The sequence below is a fragment of the Ciona robusta genome, chromosome 8 (genome assembly GCF_009617815.1).
Source record: "Ciona robusta chromosome 8, ASM961781v2".
Lineage (NCBI taxonomy): Eukaryota > Metazoa > Chordata > Ascidiacea > Phlebobranchia > Cionidae > Ciona > Ciona robusta.
In genome coordinates, this window is record NC_143242.1 from 5,088,487 (window position 1) to 5,112,321 (window position 23,835).

Genomic DNA, 23,835 nt, shown 5'->3' on the forward strand with positions numbered 1-23,835 from the left:
GGGATTTTAAATTACACGACTTCCCCTGTATGTGCTTCTATAGCGCAGTGTTAGGAAATTACAATGCAAGTAAGGTCTATTCTCCTGCGGTAATAAATATGGGGGAATTTCTATCTTAGGAGAAAATAACCCGAAAGTAAACTACTCAAAGGTGTGTCGTAAAAGATATTTTCCCAGAAACGTTAAAATAACGGTATAAGACAAAAAGATTACATAACCTGTAAATTTATAAAAAAAATGAATGTCGACTATTTGAAATAACTGTATAACTGGCTGAACTTATTTTATATTAAGTTGAACTAATTTGTCGCATTGTGTATTGAAACAGGGTTAAGGAGATTTGTATCTAGGCTATTATTCATTATAGAGGTGTTTACATGCACAATGATATTTCGAAAGTTACCGGTTGAAATGTTCTGATCAGTCAGATTATGATGTGTTCGTGAAGTGGAATTTTCGGGTTCTAAGCATTACGCGTTGTTTGTTATACCGCCGGAAATTCACGTATATATCTATATACGTAGGCGCTTAAAATTGTTTATTCGTGACTTGGCTGTACCAGCACTGGAAAGTTTATATATAGAGATAGTAAATATAGCTGGGCTATGTTTACGTGCCATGAAAACTTAAGTACCGAAAAGGATTAGCTGTTTAATACTCGTAGGTTAGAAAGCCATATAAGTCTTAAGTATACTGGTTCTACTCAAAGTTTCCAAATGTATTATTGAAAAAGGGTTATTAATGGCGCCCATTAAGTTAGTACAGGTTAATATATAAATATAAGTGACGTAAGCGAATGGTTTACTGCCTCGATTTCAGTTTGAGGGAATGTTGAGATTCTACAAGCATGAATGTATGAATGTAACTTACTCTATCCTCGCGTGCCCGGAAAACGAAAGTCGTTATAACACAGGTGTTCGGTTTCATACACTTCGTGCCAGTTTAAGCGTTATTAAGGTGGCTGTACACAGTATCCGGAATTTGTCCGTTTTGTCTGTTTTGTCCGGATTTGCCGCGTGCGGAACGCTGCCGCGTGCGGAACTCGGGTTTGCATACGACTTCGCAAGCGAATTCTCAAGCCGGATAATGTGCTGTACAGCCACCTTTACTCGGTAAGTTTCTTTGTGGGTGATAGTAATGCTGTTGGGTAAGATGGAATAGCGCTAGTACCTGAGTCTCTTATATTTCTAGACCGTGTTTTTTTTTAAACAACACACTTAAAAAACATAATAAAAAACGAAAACATGTAATATCTTATCCCAACTTACTATCACCATATTTAACACAAAATATTGTGATATAGTGCGGTGGGGGAAGATGGGACACCTATTTATACTATTTTCCTGTCCCATTTGGTAGTAAACAAAAAAAACATTTAAAGAATTATAAAACCGTATCCTCACGACTCCCACAGACAGTTGTTAATTGTTTAAAACACGATGGTTATTTAGATATTATGTACCGAAGGTGTCCTATCTTCCCCCACCCTACTATATAGTAAGTACATACCTGGTTTCGGTCAGATGATTCGCCTCAATGGAGCAAGTCGCGGGATTGAGTTTTAGGCTTTTAACTTGTTGCAGATTTAGTGACGTGTACGTAATCGCCTGCGCAAGGTGCTATTGAACAGTGCGGTTATGACGTGATTTGTTTCGTCGTGCTGCATCGGCATTTCTGTATTGTAGGGATTAATATAAGATCACGCATATACAACGCGAAAGATGATTAACACGATGTTAGTCTGCATAGTGAAGGTGGTAATTATACTGCGTGCTGACTTGTTATATGGATTTGTCATTATGAATGAATGTAACTTACTTTTTTTTCGCGTGGCCGGAAAACGACAGTCGTTATAACACGGGTGTTTACACCTCGTGCCAGCTTACGAGTTACCATATTTTGTGGGTGTTTTTATTTTATTTTTGTGAATTTTTTATTTTATTGTTTTATGTATGGCTGATAATTTGGACAGCCCATTAGTGAACACTGGGTTGGAGCAATTGCCGTTAAGTGTCTTGCTCAAGGACACACGCCCACAATGGTAACAGCGACGAGACTTGAACCCAGTACCTCTGGGTTACGGGCAGGCGCGCTTACCACTTTCCACAGCGAAATACCGAAAGCTATAATTACTGCACAGGTTCACCTATTTAATTAAATGTGATTTTATTTGATAGCTTTTAAAAGTCGAAGTATTTATAGGTTTTTATATTTTAATTAACTTACAAAATGCAAGTTGAAAATCTATGCCAAGTTTGTCAAGCGACGTTCGACAGAGGGTAAGTTGACATAATAGGATTCGTAACTTAATACAATTTAACTGCAATTTTGTTTTTGAATCTGTGAATGGGAAAATTGGCACTAATGACATATATTTTATTACTGCGGGGTAAGATTGGATACTTATACCACATTACTTCATATCTTATATTGTTTCAAACAGTTATAACGCTATTTAGAGTGGGCGGCTACAGTTATAAAATATAAAACCCTAAATGTTCTTTGTTTACCATCAAAAATGAAAAGAAAACTGAAAGAAAACACGAACCATCTTACCACAAACTACTCTATCTATTAAAGAGAAAAACAATGCTATCATTAGTTTTTCCTTGCAAGCAGGGATTCCTTTGATGCGGGGTTCGATCCCATCTCTGTACCGATCCGGCATCCCGATCGTACTACGGTAAGACGAGAATTAAAAGATGGAGATGATAAAATAGAACCATCTGTTTGGGACGTGAAATTTGACTATTTTGAATACAACATGAGTTTTCCGAAGCGAGGCATATTTCTAATTTTTGACCAAGAGGTAAATGAAACGTAAATAGTACTATATAGGTTAAGATTGGATACCGTTAGCCTTTAATTTCCATAATTTCATAATTTCTGATCATATTTTGAACAATTAATAACGCTTGTTCAGAGACGCGGTGCTTCGGTTGTATATAGTTCTGTAAATACTCTTTGTTTACTACCACAAATGGGACGAGAAAAGAGAATAAATGTCCCATCTTGTCCCACCCTAGTACATATGTAACAAACAACTTTGCATATTAAATTTGAGTGGATTATGAATGTAATTAATATAACTTTTATCCTCGCGTTGCCGGGCAACGGGACAGTCATTATAACACAGGTGTTCCGTTTCATATGCATTTGCAAAAAGAAAATAATTTTTTCTGATGCACTTTTTGTCGCAGAATTTTGACTACGGCCTACAGCAGAGAGTCGGCAGCAAACTTGACAGAATTGTCTTGGAAGAAACAGCCATAAAACTGGGTTTTACTCCAAATGTTTGTCATGACTATACAAAGGACGACGTTTACGCGGAGCTACGTAAAAGTAAATATAAAAGTTACTTTCATTAACGCACAGTTTTATTTTTAGTTGTATGAGATATGGAAGTACGGGGTATGGAATGTATGATTTTTTTAGTTGTATTCCTATCTATTTTTTTTATTTTTTTAGTTTGAACAAATGACAATGCTATTTTAGAGTAGAGGTGCTGCGGGTCTATATTTACGTGGGTATTCTTTGTTTACTACAAAATGGGACGCGGAACGGGATAAAAATCTCTTCCTAACCCCACTGCAGTTCAGTTTTTTATTTACATTGTAAATTTTAGTTTCTCAAATGAACCATTCCCAGTACGATTGTTTCGCATGCGCAATACTTACACACGGAGAGGAAGACGAAATGGTTTATGCGAAGGACGACTCGATGAAATTGAAAACATTAATTTCCAGAGTTTCTGCTACTGAGTGCCCGTCTCTAGCCGGAAAACCAAAGCTGTTTTTCGTACAGGTAAGTTTATAAAGTTATATGATGTGGGTTAACATTAGCTTCTTAAATATTTTTTCGGTTAAATGGTTAATGACTGTTGTAATAACAAGGGTGTTTTGTTTGATACACCTCATGCCCGCTTACGAGTTTACCATGGAACTTTGTGGGTAATTGTTAGGAGAATTTTTTTTTCTTACAAACGTTTACAACTTTACAGGCTTGTAGAGGCAAGGAAATCTCACAACCAGCCATATGTACTACTGCCTGTTTGAAAAGACAACAGGTTCAATCTGATAGCATTCCTGATGTAGATTCAGAAGAAACTCCCAAAATTCCAGCCGAAGCGGATATTTTAGTTGCGTATTCAACACAGCCAGGTCAGTTTGTTTTTATAAAAATTACTAAAATTTTATCGTTAAAGCGATTTTAACAGAAACATAAAAGCAGATATGTATATTACGATTTTTGTTTCAAATATTTTCGTTTGAAAAAATAAAAAAGTTTTGACAACACCAAATTAGCTTTTATACCGAAACGTTTGAAATGAAAATGGTATCATATACATATGGACTGCCACGTTTATATTGAAAGTGACCTGAAACTCAAATTTTAAGTTGTTGAAGCGGGGTTTTATGGTATAAACTTTAATTTAGGCCAAGTATCTGTTCGAAACGAATATACAGGCAGTGTGTTTGTGCAAACTATGTGTGCTGCACTTAAACAACGAGGTGGGGAATTAGAGTTGGTTCAGGTAAGAATATTAATATTAACTTTTAACTCAAAATCCTTTTCACGATTCGTTGGTATATAGTAGTGGGGGATGGGACACGTTTTCGTTGTATTTTCGTCAAATTTGGTAGTAAAAAAGAACATTCAAGAAATTATAAAACAGTATCCCCACTACTTCCATGGACCGTTGTTAATTGGTTAAAATATAATCAGGAAATTTGAATATTATGTGCTATACTTCAAATTCCCTCATCATGTTTCGTCCAATTTGGTTTCCCATCTTACCTCACATTATTATATAGTACGTCGTATCCATATTTCCTGATCGTATTTTAAACAATCATACGACGGTATTTTAAAGTTCTATAAGGCTTCAGTTATATAGTTCTTTGAATATTCCTTGTTTACTACTGAATGAGACAAAAAATATAATAAAACATATGCCACCCTATCCCAACCTACTTTAACTTTTAAATAAAATCTTCTAATGCGATTTGTTGATATATGTACAGCTTCTCACACGAGTCAATCGAAACATTGCTCTTACATTCGAAACCAACATGTGTAGCCCCAAGTTCGACAAAAAGAAACAGATGCCTTCTATTGTGTCACAACTAACAGCAGAACTCTACTTTCGACCGAAAGATACTGTTTCATAATATAAATAAAAAAACTAGTAGGGGGAGGGGGGGCACTTTTAGCACGTAATATTCATATGTCCTGATCGTGTTTTAAACAATTAACAAAGGTTTAAGTGGGTCGTGAGGATATAGTTTTATTATTTTTTAAATGTTCTTTGATTCCTACCGTATGGGACGGGAAAACAGAATGAAAAGGTGTTCCCCCATGCACCGCCCCTAAAATGTGTTCTGGACGTTTAACGATGCTCGATAGAGGTCGCCGGGCTACGGTTATATAGATATTCTTTGTTTACTACAAAATAGGGCAAGTAAAGAAAACACGTGAAACGTGAAATTAAACGATGCTTTGCCGAATTGGACAAATAATTAAAATCTGCAAAGTCTTTGCATACTTATTAAGCAACAAAATTAGTGCAAAAATGTTAGCCCTGTTTTACATCTATGCCATACGTACGTTTGCCGCGTGTTAAATAAAACAAACGCTTTTGAGACCACTTTGCACTTGTTAAAAGTTGTTCAACTGAAATCGAGTGATTTCAAGTCCATTGGTATCTTATGACATTGCTGGACAGAGCGCATGTGGTATTGAACAAACGCAGGAAAGGATAACTGTCATGCGACTGTCATGACGTCACAGCAGGCTGCATTGAAGTAAGATCGATAAGACGTAGGCGAGAACACAATAAGCTAGGCAGTGGTTAATGAACGAAAGCAAATGATCATTAGTTTAAAACTCTAAAGCTATAGGCAAAGATAGATGTTCGTCTAGTTACTTGATCGTTATAGTTAGAAATAGTATTAATGCTGCTGGTATGAACTTAAGTACGAATGGTGTTGTTTCGACCAACGTGGTTTCTACGACTGAACATCCACAAATAATAAATGAAACAATTACTACGACGATGCTAATGACAGGTATTTATATAAAACTGTGTTAATTAAAACTGTCACAAACTTACCCGAGTTGTTTTGGCGCTTGTAGGCCTAGGAACTGTTGTTTCGAAAGACCAGTTGTTGTTCAAACATTTAGCTGCGATTATAAGTTGCAGTGGTGTAGCTCTGATAGCTATCTTATGCACTATTGCTTACCTACGAGTTCGTGCTGGTCGTGCAAGAAAACGGTAGGTGATTCAAGCTTACTGTATAAGGATATATCCTGCTGTATAAGGATATATCCTGCTGTATAAGGATATATACTGTATAAGGAATAACAGTATACTGTTATTCACTTTTACAAGTTCTTAAGCAATTGCATATATAGTAGGGTGGGGGAAGATGGCACACATTTTCATTTTGTTTTCTCTTTTCACTTGGTAGTAAACAAAGACCATTCAAAGAATTATGAAACCGTATCCTTACGACTTTCACAGACCGTTGTTAATTCTTTAAAACACAGGCTATTTGGAAATTATGTGTTAAAGGTGTCTCATCTTCCCCCACCCTACTATTTATCTTTCTTTGCTCAAATTAGTCATTGCCTAAAATCTCTGGTGCATTGGCCACATAATGTTATAAGATAAGTCTGTCCAGTTTATCGATCCTGCTGTTCTACTTAGCTACTGCATGCGACTTGTAAGTCACAAAACTGAACTATAGAAACGGTTTTAATCAAAATTCTTTCCCCGAAAGGCGGTTTTATCAGCTGACAACGGGGCTTACTAATTATCAAGAAGCGGCGAAAGAACTTACGCTACCGGATAATGACACTTTTGTACATGGAACGGGGAAAATAGTAAACGTTTCAGATACAGAAGAGCATGAAATTAAACCTATATTAAACACTGAGAATAATGTTAATATCTGAAACGAAATTTTATTGTTCTTTTGTCGTTTTTTTTTTGTATTGAAATTTTATTGTTCTGTTGTCGTTTTTTTGTATGTTTCTTAAAACGTTTGTATCCGTTTTTACAGTGTGGTGTTCATTTCCCTTTCGTGGTCTTCACTTCCGTGTAGCTTCCTGCGTATGTGATACAGTAGGTTCACTTTCTGTACATACGCCTTTCCACACACCCCGCAAACGTGTGGTTTAATCCCACTGTGGATTGCTTCATGCACTTTTAAACTTGAATTCGTGGATAGTTTCTTCCCACAAAACCGACACTGTTAGAATCAATTCCTTATAAACTGTTCCAAAGACCCGTATTTTTTAGTAATCTATACTTAACCACTGGTATTATAACAACATAGATTATAAACCTTTTAGTTACCTCAAACTGCTTATCCAAATGCTTCATTGCGTGTCTGGCTAACGTACCTCGTTGAGCAAACGCCAAACCGCATTTTTGACACGGGAATGGCTTCAAGCCTGTATGTATGTACTCGTGCTGACGTAAATTCCGTTTTGAGGAAAGTTTCCGATCACAGAAGCAGCATTCGTAAGTTTTCTTCGCAGACAAAACTCGCTGACCAACACTAAACTTAGCTATTTCTTGCTCACACATTGTCCAATAAATGCAATGGTTGCATTATATGTGTATGTAAGCCGATTGCTACTATAACTATAAGCGCGTGTCGGTAATATAGGAAATCAACCGTGTTGTCATCCTCCATCAGAACAATGCATGGTAGACGACGATTAGTCAGTTGCAAATCAATTGGTCCTAATAGTATTGTGCACATGTATACTACAACGTAGGCAGTATAGCACACAATCAGTTGTGTTTATGCGTATTCCGCAGCCCCCTTTTTATTTATCTATTACACCACTGTTACGCTTTGGTGATATTTAGGGCGAACCAAACGGTTAAACCATATACTAAAGCCCACTTTTTCGAAATGGCGAGTACCTTCAAGCGGTCAACTTTACTTGTACAAAAACTCCCCTAAAGTTGTCGCATTTGCGTAAATTTTGCACACGGCACAGATAAAGAATTGGATTAACTCCAGAACTTCCCAGCATTGCCGATCGGCAACACGTTTCGTGTCCAGGCTTGCCCAAATTTGCTGTTGCCATATGGCATCAATGGGAATGAAAGGGTTAATCGTTTAAAATACCACCAGGATATTTGAATATTATGTGCTAATGGTGTCCCATCTCCACCCAACATACTATATAATTAAACACAACACATTACAAACGGTATTAACAACTCGTAACCGTGGAGCAAAAATTTATTTTCAATATACGAAATATACACAGAAATGTTTTTACTGATACGGTTTCAACTTCTCATATTGCATACATTATAATCAGTCTTTTTTTGGAAATTAAAAAGCTGGTTTGAATACAAAATCCAGTTATACGTTGATTTTTCTTGACAAAGGCGTTTTTGAAACTCATTTATGGAACGCAATTACATGATGGAACAACAGAAACTTGCAGCGTTGCTGTAAAAAAATCGGTAAAAAGAACTGAATGACACGATGCACAAAATGTGGTGACCGTCGCATATAGTTACGAAGCGAACGGTGACGCGGAACACAATAACCAACCAACAAAGGGGATCCTACGAACAATAAGTGGCTGATGAAGCCAAACTACCAGCTTAACATACGTATACGGACTCGGAGCGCAATATAAAAGCATCCACACAAAACAGATATAGCGACATCAAAAGGACGCACTAATGCAAAACACACAAGCTGTTTAAACGTCATTCGCAGCAAAGTTACTGGAAGTTAAACAAGGTCGAAGTAACTGTCGTTCTTGTAGTTTTTTAGACGACCTCCGTCGCCCTCGCTGACAAAGCGCTTGCGGCTTCTGGAAGTTAAATAAAGCAGTGAGTACTGAGAATACTGTTTATGCAGTTTGAAACGGTAAAAATTAGCCTACAGTTGATGTAACCGGGCAGCCAATATGTGTTAATGTCTACCTTCAAAAGACACAAAGAAATGTGTCAAAATGAGCGTATTGTTGTGTTAAATTTAAAAGTTGGTCAAAAAGACCCTGCCTCCTTAAAAACATTTCTCTATGACTATATTGCTAGTGAACTGGACTTCAGGGTCAGATTGGGTGTGTTATCATTCAAATATAGTGTTAAAATAAACATTTTTCAATGTTAAATCTAAAACGTTAGTCAAAAAAGACTTCCTCCTAAACAGCATTGTTATATGACTATGTTATAACTTCTGTAGTTGCCTGTCACGGGAAGCTAAAGAAGTTTAATTGTCATCATTTACACAAACTTGAAACACGTACCTGTTTGGAGCTTGAACTTTCAATTTAAGTGAAATGACTTTCAAGTCATGACACTTGTTAACAATCTGCTCCAAGTAGAAATAAGCATTTGGAACATCCAGGTTGATATCTGGCATTTCATCATATACTCGTCGGAATCCCTGTAGTGTGAATAGCATGTTAACATGTTGTTTTATTATGAAAGCAAAAGCTGCATGTACACATTATGACATTAGGTGTACAATTGGGAGCACAAAAAAAACGACACCAAGGAAAACTGAATAAGTATACTAATACTGAAATGCAGAATACTTTATAAAATGCTATATGTTACATTATGTCATTATAATCACTTAAGTCAGCTACAGGTCAAAACAAACAAAACGGAATTTTTGCAAAAAGTTATTTTTTATGTTAAGATGTTTGTTATGCAAAATGCATAAGTTATATATGGTAGGGTGGGGAAGATGGGTCATCTTTAACACATAACATCTAATTTCCTGATTGCGTTTTAAACTATTAACAACAGTCTATGGGAGTTGTGAAAACATGGCTTTATAATTATTCTTGTTTCGTACCAAATGGGAAGAAAAAGTAGCATGAAAAGGTGTCCTATCTTCCCCCACCCTAATATATATAATATGTTTATAATGTTAAACATATTGTTTGGACACCTGAGTTAGTTGATCAGCAGTAACAACAGTAGTGTCTGCAAATCTCTTAAGAAGATGAACCAACATGTTCGATGCTCTGTCAGTGCTTACTTCGATGGCCATTACAACTGCCTGTGTTATAAATAGTAATATGTTAAAATAAATATGTATGCGATTGGGGTAATGGGTCCACTGTGCTATAATTATTATTTACTAAAAGGTGCTAACAACTCGTAGATAACTATGGAGCAAAAAATTATTTTCAATATACGTAATATTACAGAGATATATTCATTTTTTAAGGAAATTACGAAAGCTGATTTGAATACGATAAAGATTGGGGTAATGAATTAGGCTCAATTCCAGGTCCCAGAGTGTCCTGACTCCTGACAGTCCTCACCATGATTTTCCACTCATATAAAATAAACAGTATACAAATAAAGGCACATGACCTGGTGTAATTAGTTATGCAATGTGTTGGTATTTTTACCATATTTAATATATATTTAATTAAAATTGCCTTTATGTACAGACCATGTTCAAACATAACACAACAGGCATTGCACAATATTAAACAATCAGTACCGTACATATTTCAAACTACCACAACTGAACTACCCAAGCTGAAGTACCATTAAACTGTTCAATTTAATGTATTAATCATGCATATGGGAGTAAAACGAAATCACTGATTAACTTTTAGCAAGATTGCATGTTGTGTAGTTTACCTCATAAACCAGCTCATGGTGAAAATGTGGCACGTCAAGATCTGCAACACATCTCATGGCTTCCTCGCTATCACCAGATGATAAATATTCCTTCAATAAAGCCGTTATCTGAAAGCAAATTATAAGTATAACAGAAAATTGGACAAATTTAATGAACTATGGCATAGGACCTAGGAAATAATGGTAATAAACATAGATGGCGTACAGACAGGGACAAAATAATTTGTGCAATCTAAATTTAAATCTCTCAAAATATGAATGAAATAAACTTTTAAGGTAAAGAGAATTTAAATAATTGAATGCACTATGGTAATAAATATCGATGGTGCATTTAAACTTACTGAAACAAAATAATTAGGGAAATGTTCTAAAAATTTACAATTTAAAATTGGCTGCATCAAACAAAATCCATGAAACAAGGAACGCTTAACAACCATTATCTAAAATTAGCACATTGTTAAATAGGTTTAATGTTGTCAACAATCAATACATGGTAATGTTACTGACATAAAAGTCAATCACCTGGTTCAAATATTGATTATGGAACAGAATATTAACAGTTTTATGACTTACAGTATGCGAATCTATGCTAGAAATGAGGCATTTATGGGTATAATATTGTAATTGTAATAGATTTGCGCTGTACAAAGTCCTTAAAATTTCCTATAGCTTATGGATTAAAGTTCAATTAGGAGCATATTTAAAATTACAATTTGTTTTAGTCATATCACATGCTACCAAATAAGGTATTACTTCACCAGGCAACCACCCACACAGATACACAGCGTATATAAATCTGACGCAATATTGAGTACGGCCCGCAAATACCTCATTTTGCAGGCGTGTGTATACCACATGATTGATGAGTAAGTAGGCTCGCCTGTCAGTGATAGACAACATAATATCTTACTCTATTATGATGTCATACTCAGCAAAAACAACAGCAGGCAATTCAGGCTATGACATCACAATAGTCACTCGTAGAGTGTGTTATGAAGCCTTTTGATACTGGTAGGTAATTTTCGTGGAAAGGCACAACAAACAGTGACGTATATTTCCATACATATCATGTAGAGGAAGTTTTAATGCATCACTAAACATAAACAACCCGTCACTCATGTCACTTACAGTTACATTGATTGTTTACTGTGACAAACAAAGTAATATGTTATGGTCAGCAACAACCAAATTAAAAGTTATTCTAAACTGTCTCTAAAGGTTTTTCTTGAAAATTACTTTGTTAAAAGGATTTTTTTTCTTGGCAATTACTTTGTGTTTGTTTAAAGACCTATTTTGTGCGCAAAATAAACCTCATATATTTAAGATTTGATATTTATGAAACTTCCCTTTAAAGATACATAATATGAGAACCTTTGTTCAATAACAATGCCATTTATATCGATTCATTGTTAAAGGTAATCAATCCTTTTGTATAGCAGTTAGAATGTACAATAGAATGTTCGTTAGAATGTTCGTAACATATGTATGTATAATGCAGGAGTATCAGATACATGTTCTATAATTATTTTTTTAATTGCTACTTAAAATTGCCGGTACTAAAGCTTCATTTACAGTCTTAGCAAGTACTAATTTTTTCACACGATTCAGCCTTTAGAAATACAAAGATAAAATCAAGAAAGTAACAACTACCTTTCCCTTAAGCACTGATACAGGTTGAATACCACCTGCAACACCCCACACGTTCTTCAGCTTATTGTGATGAATTTTCAACTGGCATTTTACTTCTTTAGCACAAGCCCTGCACATATAGAAGCATTGGTTATCGGCTTAACTTGACCACTGTAGGCATGGCAACAGTGTTGTATGAACTAACATTATAAGCTCACAGTCTGGCTCTTCCATCATCGTTTCAATAATATCCGAACTCACTGCATTGTCGGAAATTGCACGTGCGATAAATTTACCCAAAACCTAAAAAACAACATTCATGTTTAATTGAACAAAAACAAAACAAAAATAACATTATGACTTTTTTTTAGGAAATTCCGAAAAATTATCAGTTTTAAGATTTTGTTTTCAGGAGAATTAAGTTTTTTAAGAGATTTAAGAATATGCATTTGTTTAAAAAAACAGCGATTTCAATATTCATAGTACCACACACCTCTGGTGCATCTGGAGTATCAAGTATTAGCTCAGGAAGATCGTCGCACAGTGCTAGAAGTCCAATAATGACGTCATCCTTGCTGATCAGTGCAGATCCAAATTTACCAGAGTGATTGCCTGGTTTGAAAAATTCATTAAAATTTTGTTTTGCGTTTGCCAAAAATAAACCGAAAATATTAAAATTTGAATTGGTTGAAAATGTGTTAAAATTCATAATTTGGCAAAAAATACACAAGTTACCATTAGAGTTTCCATTGCTTTGAATATGGTGCAATGGAGTCATGAATGCTTTCAGTAACTCTGAAGCCAGCTCACGGAATTCATTCTTTCTTTCCAATGCAAGAGTCACAAGACATATAACAACCTAAGAAATATATATCTCCAATAAAACTAAATAATCCACAATTCTGTGTAACTACTAATTGTTGATAAGGTTTGATAAGTTTTAATCCTAGTATAATCATTACAATTTACTCCAGTATCGAATAATATAGAATACACAATGATGTAAAATTGAAGCCAGGCCCAGGCCTAGCATTTGAAAGGTCAGAATCTCAGTCTAAAAATACACCACACAAAGCATTTCTTACCAAAGCTTTCTTGTCACCAATGTTAAGACTGCCAAGAGATTCCTGCAAGAAACAAATATTTAAAAAAAAATAAAGGTTGCTATAACCTATGATAGGTGTATATATACCCCAGTTTGTAATAAAAAAATTTAAAATTCAATAAATACTACTCCGGCATAGGTACTTGATTTGACTCACAATTGCCTCTTCCTTTTGTGTATGTTCAAAATACTCATTGATTATTGGAATAACAGTTTTTTCCACCTCATCTCTGTTCCATTCAGGCTTAACAGCTTTGTAAGTGATTTCCTCCTGTGTTATAAAATATACAAAATATATAACTTCAATCTAAACAATCCATTTAAAAATAGATGTTAGCTACTGTGTTGTAAGATTATGAGTTTTACTTTCACATCATAAAAAATAAGCATTCCAGTAACATTTTATTAAACACTGTTGCAGATTTGAGCAATCTGTTCTGTTGGTGAATTGGTAAAATAACTTGAAATTTAATTAGATTCCTGGTGTCTTGTACATTGTTTAAATGCATATATATATATTATGGCCTTAAAATGAACAACTTAGGTGCTCAAATATAACCAAATATAGGAAAACCTGTAGTGTAGTGAGAAAAACCTTCTGGGCAAAAATCATATTAACCTGTTCTTCCGAATCATAATTAGGGTCATGGTCATCCAAGCAACTTGGCAAAGGTTGCATTTCATCTCCTAATCTTCCCCAAGTCCCTTTACCACCAGCACCACCTAGGAATATTAAAATAGTATGACAGATTTAGCATAGGAAGATATGCTATGGTGTATTAAAAATACTTTTTCATAAAATTTAAATTTGCAAATTGTTAATATTTTAAAAAATATATCAATTGATTTCTCCACAAATAAAAATTTGCCGAATGTTTTTGTGGTCAAACTAATTTATATATTTTTTTGTATTGTAAATACTGCTATATTGTCTGGATAAACGCTTGAAGAGTTGTTTTCGACGTGTGAGCAATCTTTTTTAGGTAAGTTCAACATTCAATTAAGTTAGACATAATGGGAAAGGTCACAAGTCAATGACTACTGACCTTTCTTTGGCAATCCTCTTCCATAAATAGATCTGGACTTTCGGTCACCAAGCTTGCCTGATCTTTTAACAGCACCATTTGCGCTTGCACCATTGGTAATGACCCCTTTAAATAAACAATAACAGCATTAAGTTGCAAGAATGAAACACAAATATGAAAATATAAAAATACAGAAAATTAAACACAAATGATAAAATGTAAAAAATACCAGTTATTGGTGAATCTTTTGCTTTATGAGAATCTCTTCGAGTTCGTTTTTTGTCCTTAGCTTTGTTTCGTTCGGCGTCAATACCATTAGCTGTTACGTCTGTGTTTCTTGCTTCCATTTCCACTTGCCTGTTACGTCCGCTCCGTGCACTAGAATCTAACTACAACTTTGTTCTCTTTAACATTTATCTCTCTACCACTATACCAAACCGGCAAAACAACGGTTGTTTACACGATTGTTCGGCTCTATGCAATTGTTTGTTACGTTGGTTGGTGAAACTTCTGCGAAATACAACATAATGTAAATAAATATACTGTATTACTGTTGGCGAGTTAAGTATATAACGTTACGCCCGGATATGAAATGTCGGTCGCAATACGTTCACAAACACAGACCACATTACGCAAAGAAGTGAAATCTGCAACAGACTGTTATGCCGCACGGCGCAAAGCAATGTTAAATTACCCAGAATGCACTGCGCAAAACATTGGCTGACGAGCATTAAAGGGAGCTTAATTCACGGTTTGGTATTTTGCCTATTTTTACTTTTGTACTGTAAAAAACATCACTTTTATTATATTATATTGTTATTAGATTAATTAAACGTTCGTTTAAAGTCTTTAAATGTGTTTTTAATAAAATAACTTATCCAATACCACACGGGTTTAAGTTACACGGTTGTTTAGTTCGAAGCTGTACAAAATATCACATATATTGTTACTAAATCTCGCGTAATAGTACTTTTTGGGTCGAATTTCAGACCTTCGGCTTCGTTTTAGAAGGTTCTTAATTTCTATAGGTTCTGGTTTAGGTGGTTTCCCGATTAAAATAGGCATGCCTTTAGAATTATAGAAGTTTGTTAGTTAGAGCGATTAAAACCATTTTCTGACGATGGTCCAGGCATTTTGTGCATGAAAATCTAACAAAGGTACTTTATTATGCTAACTTGATAATCATAATGTTTTCGTATCTGTTAAAAAATACTTGCAGCAACACGAATAGGGAGATTTTCAACATGTCTCTTCGCACGTTTTGTACACACTCAATACGGTTTTCTAAACGATCCATTAGCGGTATTTCACTTCGACTAATATCTCAAAGTCACAAAAGCATCATAGAAAAGGAAAGTAGTATTTCTTGCGAACCAAAAGACGTTTTATTTGACACTTCAATTTCCTACCCACAAATAATGTCCCGACTTCGTAAGCAAGCGCAACATAGCATATTGCTACAACTTGACGTTTCTGAACGTGATAATGCTAACCTATTGCTAAAAGAAGTCAAAACATTTTGCTCCCATGTTGGAGATGTGCAGTACATTGCACCTTACTATATAAAAGTTAAAAATGGCAGGTTATGCTCTTACTTAGTAGAGTTTAAAGACCTGAACTCAATTCACAAACTCTCACTACTTAGTGATGACGGCAAGCTTCGCACACGAATTGCCAAGTTAAAACCAAATGAGCTAAAGCTGTCACATGCAAATGATTCCTCCAAACCACCCACTGAGAAGGTTTTAGCTCACACTCACAGTGAATTTGTACAAAGTATGATGAGAGCTAGCAGCATCTCGGAGCAAACAAATCTGTTTTATACGTACTGCTCTGCAACAAATAAAAATCTAAGAGCAAAATTTTTCTTGAGCTCTGTTGTTGAGGACTTTTTCAACTATAAAATCGAGTCTAATTTAACCGCTGTCCCATTTGGCAGCAGCATGGCAGGTTTTTCAACACCCAGCTCAGACTTGGATGTGTCTATAACCAACATAGAAACAGTCCCATCAAAATTGATTAAAGGCAGACACGTGGCTAAAAACATCCACCATTTGAGTACCACTGGAGCAGAACAATACAAAGATATACTCAGGTCTACAGCATTTGGTTTGTTCTGTGATGTAGTGGAAGACTTACATTTGAGTTTGCCAGGTGTAACCAGAACAACACCAATTGACGCATCCGTTCCAATCCTTACATTTAACTTTTCACCACTATCTATTAACATGGACATCTCCCTACACAATGTTTATGGTATAAAGATGTCATGGTGCTTGAATGCTTTTTCCAGGTATGATTCACGGGTTGCACCTTTTCTTTACCTTGTTAAAGTTTGGGGAAAACAAGTTGGAATAACCAGACACGGAGACAAAGACTATAAAGGTCTCACACCATTTATGCTTGTATCTCTTGCTTTATTTTACCTAATGCGTGTAAATAAACCAGTCATACCAACATTGCATGAAACCACAAAGATAAAGACTTCTGAAGCTACGTTGATCGCTGGGTTCCAGGCAAATCTTATAAAACATGTGTCGGATCTTCCCCCTTCTCAAAACACTAGCTCTGTTGAAGAACTCTTCATGAGCTTCCTTGAGTATTACACACGTTTTGATTTCAAGCATTACGGCATTTCTCTGAGCTCAGGTATAGTAACTCCCGTCTCATCACAGGTTGTGATACTTTATCCATTCTCCAAAGACAACGTCGCCAAGATGTGTACCCTTCAAGCTGTAGAACAATTCAAAAACGAAGCACAAAGAGCTGTTTTGAAACTCGAAAGTTACAAACGCAATAAGAGGAATAATAAACCATGGGGAATTTTGTCAATTGTGGATGTCACAAAAGAGTTGTCACTTTTGAATTGACATTGTCGTAAAATAAAAAAATCCGAACGTTTTATACGATATATTAATTTGGCACTTAATTTCGTCACTACGTTTAATAATAACCTAATTGAATTGTACACATTTTTAGACCTTCATCTGTACTGGGAACCCCAAGCCCCATCTGTATTTTTCTTCCTAAATTACCATGTGCATGTAAAATGTTAAACACTACAGTCTTAACAGGAAAAACATGTTATAAAAGTAAAATGTAAACAGTCTAAAAGTTGGTTTTGCTTGCTGCTGTACAAACATGAATTCCATGGTATGGAATGCAGTTAGACAAACAAGAAATATTCTAAACCAGAACAATCAATCTTTATCAACTGGGCAACATTTCTTTGCCAAAAAAGGTTTTCTATAGCTTGCAACACAATATTTAAATATTTTACAAGCATTTTGTCTGATATCCATCTTTTTAGAAAATGTTCTCAAGTTTAAACATTCTGTAGAGCGTGACCACTTACTCTACAAAGCTAAACAGATTTCGGGCTGGTTATCCAAGGAGAGAAATGTTAAAGTGATGTTTTATGGATATAAGGATCAACAGAAACTGGTAAAGTTTTATAACTACATAACAGTACATACCACTAATCAACACTTGAATATATAAAGATTTCTACTCACAGGAAGACGTAAGCAACTTCTTAAAAGACAAAGTGTCGGAGAACTGTAACTTTGAAATGACCGAAACTAAACAGCCAAAAGGACTTAATCTCTATTTTACACCTTCAATGTCAAAAGACACATGATATGACACCATATGTTTTTTGTCTTTAAAATATAAAATTACTTTTACATTATTGTTTTCATGTTATTCAATAAAATACATTTAAAAATGACATTGTGAAATTACTTAAACATTGTTTTCATGTTATTTATCTATTTCTAGGCTCCTACGTATACCAACAGACATAATTTTAAATTAAGCTAAATTTATTAGGCAAAAGCACTAAATCACACCAGACTAACAAATCACAATTAAAAATGTAGAAAAGGAATTAAAACAGTAATATATGAATAATTTTTGAAAAAAACACTAACGAGCTAAGAATGGCACAGTCCTTTCATATTGGTATAAAATTATTGCAATGAACTAACAATATTCGGAGTTTTGAAGAAATTATAGAAAAAATGGAACATGACACAGTAAGTTCACTTGATTGGCAAAACACTTGTACAAAGCAGTTTTATATGAATCAAAAAAGTCCGTACAATTTTAGTAAGGAACTAAACATAGTACAAATAGTAAGGCTGTCACGTTCGTATTCAGAATTTTAAAATACACTGTACAATGTACACGCTAAATAAACAATGATATAATTCATTGTAAATAAAAAATTACTAATGATTAACTTTGAAAACAAAATTGAAATGACGCCCAGCAAATATTTACTCTTACAAAAGCAGTTGGGTGTGACAGGCTCAGTATGCATCTGTTGTGCAATAATTAACATGAGCACTTGGACTAAACCAATGGTTTTCAACCTGTGACAGTCATATATGGGGATGAACAAGTACTTAAGTTAGATATACTTGCTTTGTACCTTCGTGTATACACACGTTTCATTTACTACTTTAACCTATAACAATGCTGTACACAGAATTTTATAAACAATATCATGGTTTTCCGGTCATGGTTTTAAAAGTTAAAGCACCACTGGTTTTGAAATATTAACAAAAAGATAGTCTACTTAAAATGACATCATATTCACATCTTTTTCCCCTGCACTGTGTGGCTCTTCTTCAAATTTTCTTGGACAGACAACAGACATAATTTTCTTTTTTAGGCTGTTACCAGCAGCAAACACAATGATAATCCCTATCAAAAATGGACCAATAGCAGCAACAATCAGATAAAATGAATACCCAAGTTCAGCACTTTCAGGGAAATAGCCCTGGAAATACAACAATACTTATAATCATACAAGCCTAACCTAAAATCAAAAATGTTGGCTAGTGTATACATATTGGCTGAAATAATTTTTTCCCATTTGTAAATATTTATTTGTCATAATTTACTGGCTTATTTTAACGCTTTGTGATGAAATTAACACGATAGCTACTACAAAGGAAATTCTAACCCAGGAGCAGGAAGATAAAAACAGTCTTTTAACACCCTACATATCAAAACACAAGCAAGAGTGTGGCTAAAAGAACTGTTGATGTTAACCTAAATATACAAATAACCCTCTACAAGTATTAAACCATACTGATTCTATTTAAATAAATGACCCCTCCTAGGTCAACATATTACAAGCACTAATAAATACATAACACAGAAGATACCTGATCATGGCATATGGGATCTTTTGATGAACAGTTTTTAAGCACAGAATCCTGGAAGTCATTGTAGAAGAGAACAACATAGATGATTATACCAATTAATGTGAAGACCACTTGGAAACAAAAAATTATACTTCAAGAAACTGTGTATATAGTAGGGTGGGGAAAGATAAGACACCTTTTCATTCTATTTTAGTAAACAAAGAACATTTAAAAATGATAAAACCATGTTCTCACAACTCCTATAGACCATTGTTAATTGTTTAAAATACGATCATTAGGTAAAAGATGTCTAAAAGATCTTACCCCACAGAACTGTATATATAATTATAATAAAATTTAAATGTATCTTGGGTATTCCCTTGTACATTTTTTTACTAGTACAAACATTAGAGTTAATAAAGAACATTCTACTCACATCCAGATGTAAAATATGAAATCATTCCTATTGGACCAGCAAATGTCTCATATGGTTTTGAAACTATATTGTAAGCAGATATGGCCATTGCAAAAAGGCCACCCAAAATTCCAAACAAGATAAACACAAGTGAAGCAATTTGAACACCAGAATTGTATGCAATTCCTGTTGTGTTAAACACTAAAGAAACACAGTTTAATTTGGTTGTATTATATCGCCTGCAAAAAGGGACCTACTGTTGTAGGACACATTATTTGAAAACGAACATGTCCTTGGAAAAATATCTTTGCCATTGAACATTCCAAGTGTCCTCTGTACCACACATGTTTCATTTGTAAATGTCTCTCTGCAGAACAATAACATGTGGCCATAACTTGCATGTTGTTAACGTGAATACTTAGAATATGAATTAGCAGACAATTAAAAACGAACTGTGGGAGTCGTGAGGATATACAGTTCTATAATTCTCTGAATATTCTTTGTTTACTACCAAATAGGACTAGATAATAGAATGAAAAGGCGTCCCATCTTTCCCCATTCTACTATACAACATAAATTTGGTAATTTGTACCTTTATATGCAGTAGTTTAGGCTAATAACTTGTTTTTTTGATCTGCATGCAAATGAGCATAAACCTCACTGACTACTTCCATTTATGTGGTAATAATGCTGTTCTAACCTAGAAGTAGGCTACCTTGGCTTAAACATTTTGAAGGTTACCCTTAGACAAACCTAACGTGCAAGACCAAACTAGAACTGCAGTATATTTCATGAAAGACAATCAAAAGCTTTGATGTACAAGATAATAGTAATTAATTTTACCAACACGTTTTCAAGCAAAAAAAGTTTCATGCATGTTTATCTTGGTGGAAAAAATACATTGGTAAACTGCTGAATTGTAAAAAATTTTTTACCTACAGGAACGAAACATGCTGCCTATTGCAGGAATAGGTACAATGCGTTATGGTAATTACTAAAAACAAACTAGCACAGTGTATGGACATTTAACTGAAACAAATTATTAAAAAATAAAGAAACCCAAAGAATAAACAAAGTTAAATTATATACAACATATAGATATACATTAAAGGGGCATGTTATTATAATTTATGACTCGTAGGTAAATACTAAAGACGCAGTACGTTTTTTTGCGCACATAAGGAATAGTTTAGGACCAAAATTTTTACTGGTCACCAGCGGCTGTATTACCTAAGTGATAACTCGTATAACATGATAGAAAAGTGATTTAATAAAACACACCTCGTAATTTTAATTATTGACCATTCTTCTGTCCCTAAACCTGTAGCAAGAAGTCCAATTGCTGCTGCCGCTGTCACGAAAGTCCAAAACGCAAAAGCTTTATTCATAGCTGAAAGCAAACAAAGGCACTTCTGGGTTTAGTGTATATAAACTTTTGAGGTGTCAAATCCGGCAGCAGTTTAAATCAAATGGAAACTATCTGCAGCAGCTGCGAAGTATAAGAGATTAATATATATAATACAGCGCATGTTCAATCTGGTTCGCCCTTACATAAAACGGATTTTACGAGCTAACACCTTTCGATACAAATTTCCCAAAACAAACATACAAGAGTCTTTTTATTTTCGCGACAATTGCCACCACGCTTGGTAATCAGCACCAGCGTGGGGAGCATGACTTGATAACTCAAGTGAAAAGCAACCTTTACGACTGTTATCAATTTTATTCTTGAATTAAAATATTATTAGCGTTTTTTCGGCTCCAAATGCATCTTGTATTGCGATTGTAAATTCCCTAAAATGCATTTTTAAGCAAAAGAAATATTGTATAATTATATTATATTGTGGTTTTCTTATGTTTTCAAGTCAAGGTAGAACTGGGAATCTAATATGGGCGTTCAATGCACCCGTGGCAACTTCACGGTTAATTTTAGGTGAACAGTTTGTATTTGTCGTACACGTATATGAGGTCGTGGCATTTTGGTAGTTTAAACTATGTAGCCGGTTAATCGTTGTTCACATACAAAATAACTTGCACGAAGCAATAAAATAACGCGCACGAAGCACTTAATAATATATATAGTAAGTTTAGGGAAATAATTCACCTTTTCATTCCATTTTCTCGCCCCATCTGGTAGTAAACAAAGAACATTTAAAGAATTCTAAAACCGTTTCCTCACAGCTCCCACCCACCGTTGTTAAATGTTTAAATTTCAATTAGAATAATTGGATATTACGTGCTAAAGGTGTTCCATTTCTCCCTCTCTGCTATGTACCTGTATACAGATCAAGGAAAACTTGGTAACCAGCAGTACCCAGTAAGTTATCGAGCAGTGTTATAAAAAAAAAACAGGGCGAGCGTCCGTTACTTGACCATTGACTGCAACGTGGATATCATTATTGAATGCTTTTTGAAAACAAACATTTTCACGCTAACAATCTGCTGTTTATACAAAAAAAGAGTGAAACGTTGAAATGCGACTAAATAATGACGTGTCCTTTTAGGGCGTCAACTAAACAAATGTGTCAAATTGCACATTACCGCCGCTTTCTGGTCTATATCCCTGTACTCGTGAGCGCATTTCTAACATGTTTAATTCCAGTACGTTCGTAACCAACATGTAATAATCCAGATGTCCTACACAGGCCTATAAAGAAGACCGTAAAGAAAGCAGTTAGTTGCAGTCAGCGCCGTTTAAAATCGTAATTAGATCTATAAAAGTTGACGGGGAAGAATGATTAGCCTTTCAAGGTATTCGACCGTGACATTTAAGTTTGTGTGTTTATTTTTAGCTTTTGGGTGTCTAATTTTTAGTAGACAAATAAAAACTAGATTATGTATCCCGCATGACTGTACAATACATGTTTAGTTTGAAAGAAAAGTGAATTTTGTAAAACAACGTGTCTATATTTTGAAATAGTCCATATACACCAATCAGCATAAAAATATATATCGATAAAACTATATCGATTCCAATTTTTGTGAGGTTCTTGTTGTAGAGTATGGTGGGGGGAGATGGGACACCTTTATCACATATTATTTAAATATCCTGATCCTCTTTTTAACAATTAACAAAGATCTATGGTAGCCGTAAAGTTATGATTTTAAAATTCTTTGAATGTTCTATGTTTACTACCAAATGTGACCAGTAAATAGAATGAAAAAGTGTCTCATCTTCCACCACCCTACTATACGTTGGGGGAAGATTCGCACATTTTTATTCTATTTTCTCGTCCCATTTGGTAGTAAACAGACAACATTAAAAAAATTATAAAACCATATCCTCGCGATTTTTAAATAGACCGTTGCTAATTGCTTAAACACGATCAGGATATTTGGTTGTTATTTGCCAAAGATGTCCCTTCTTACCCCACAGTAATATGTCTCCTATTTTTGAAATTTAGAAGAACAATATTGTTTTAGCTGTGATCACGTAACAAACTATTTAAGTAGCTCATAAAAATGTTCGGCGTGCGCTAAGCGACCCAACTACAAGTCAGTAGCTGGTAATTATCTGCGTTTTAGATCGCGTTGTACTCTACTTAGATTATTACAACCAGTTTTTATAATAGCAGAGTTAATTGTAGTATAATTTCACCCCTTTTAGTTGAGTTATATGTTTTGCGAATGGCAAACTAAAACCAACCCCATTTTGTAGGTTTACGACTGTACTTGAAGATAGCAGTGTGTATATTGTACATGATAAATCACATTACCTTTCGTTTCCGTCGAAAAGAATGTGAATTGCAGATATACATCAGGCTGACAGCCAATAAGCAAACTCTTGTCTCAATTTCCCCCATTTTATTGCGCTGTAGCCAATAACTGTTCGCATGCTGTGCTTGCTTAGCCGA

The 23,835-nt window shown here is 34.8% G+C and overlaps 6 protein-coding genes across 9 annotated transcripts; 3 read left to right on the forward strand and 3 right to left on the reverse strand.

Moving 5' to 3' along the window:
* Positions 1-1,508: 1,508 nt before the first annotated feature.
* Positions 1,509-7,594, reverse strand: LOC149732610 (zinc finger protein ehn-3-like). The gene is made up of 2 exons (XM_089883005.1): positions 7,361-7,594; positions 1,509-7,253 (listed from the first exon to the last, which is right to left on the reverse strand). The coding sequence occupies exons 1-2, from the start codon at positions 7,592-7,594 to the stop codon at positions 7,059-7,061; spliced, it is 429 nt and encodes a 142-aa protein (XP_089739131.1). The 3' UTR covers positions 1,509-7,058.
* LOC149732611 (caspase-3-like) lies at positions 2,141-5,645 on the forward strand. Its single transcript, XM_089882997.1, has 7 exons — positions 2,141-2,279; positions 2,620-2,809; positions 3,201-3,342; positions 3,626-3,804; positions 4,001-4,160; positions 4,437-4,534; positions 5,025-5,645. Exons 1-7 carry the CDS (start codon positions 2,230-2,232, stop codon positions 5,169-5,171), a joined length of 966 nt encoding a protein of 321 aa, XP_089739123.1. The 5' UTR covers positions 2,141-2,229; the 3' UTR covers positions 5,172-5,645.
* On the forward strand, positions 5,891-7,621 carry LOC149732612 (uncharacterized). The gene is made up of 3 exons (XM_089883007.1): positions 5,891-6,068; positions 6,136-6,274; positions 6,783-7,621. Exons 1-3 carry the CDS (start codon positions 5,966-5,968, stop codon positions 6,955-6,957), a joined length of 417 nt encoding a protein of 138 aa, XP_089739133.1. The 5' UTR covers positions 5,891-5,965; the 3' UTR covers positions 6,958-7,621.
* A 625-nt stretch (positions 7,622-8,246) lies between these two features.
* LOC149732613 (programmed cell death protein 4-like) lies at positions 8,247-14,942 on the reverse strand. The gene is made up of 13 exons (XM_089882992.1): positions 14,640-14,942; positions 14,432-14,536; positions 14,005-14,108; positions 13,543-13,656; positions 13,366-13,407; positions 13,016-13,139; positions 12,774-12,892; positions 12,486-12,583; positions 12,302-12,410; positions 10,652-10,759; positions 9,945-10,055; positions 9,292-9,431; positions 8,247-8,853 (listed from the first exon to the last, which is right to left on the reverse strand). Exons 1-13 carry the CDS (start codon positions 14,755-14,757, stop codon positions 8,772-8,774), a joined length of 1,374 nt encoding a protein of 457 aa, XP_089739118.1. The 5' UTR covers positions 14,758-14,942; the 3' UTR covers positions 8,247-8,771.
* Positions 14,943-15,303: 361 nt separating this feature from the next.
* On the forward strand, positions 15,304-18,140 carry LOC149732614 (poly(A) RNA polymerase, mitochondrial-like). 3 transcript variants are annotated; one of them, XM_089882989.1, is made up of 4 exons: positions 15,330-15,567; positions 15,630-17,651; positions 17,751-17,854; positions 17,914-18,140. In XM_089882989.1, the coding sequence occupies exon 2, from the start codon at positions 15,655-15,657 to the stop codon at positions 17,278-17,280; it is 1,626 nt and encodes a 541-aa protein (XP_089739115.1). In that variant the 5' UTR covers positions 15,330-15,567; positions 15,630-15,654; the 3' UTR covers positions 17,281-17,651; positions 17,751-17,854; positions 17,914-18,140. The 3 variants fall into 3 exon arrangements, 2 of the variants coding, with proteins under 2 accessions (XP_089739115.1, XP_089739114.1); XR_016385554.1 differs by lacking the exon at positions 15,630-17,651 and having other exon boundaries at positions 15,304-15,567; positions 17,721-17,854; XM_089882988.1 differs by lacking the exon at positions 15,330-15,567 and having other exon boundaries at positions 15,574-17,651.
* Positions 18,141-18,216: 76 nt separating this feature from the next.
* LOC149732615 (clarin-3-like) lies at positions 18,217-23,824 on the reverse strand. 2 transcript variants are annotated; one of them, XM_089883004.1, is made up of 7 exons: positions 23,698-23,824; positions 22,086-22,256; positions 21,263-21,371; positions 20,239-20,348; positions 20,003-20,182; positions 19,588-19,697; positions 18,217-19,196 (listed from the first exon to the last, which is right to left on the reverse strand). In XM_089883004.1, exons 3-7 carry the CDS (start codon positions 21,367-21,369, stop codon positions 18,993-18,995), a joined length of 711 nt encoding a protein of 236 aa, XP_089739130.1. In that variant the 5' UTR covers positions 21,370-21,371; positions 22,086-22,256; positions 23,698-23,824; the 3' UTR covers positions 18,217-18,992. The 2 variants fall into 2 exon arrangements, with proteins under 2 accessions (XP_089739130.1, XP_089739129.1); XM_089883003.1 differs by having other exon boundaries at positions 21,263-21,470.
* Positions 23,825-23,835: the final 11 nt, after the last annotated feature.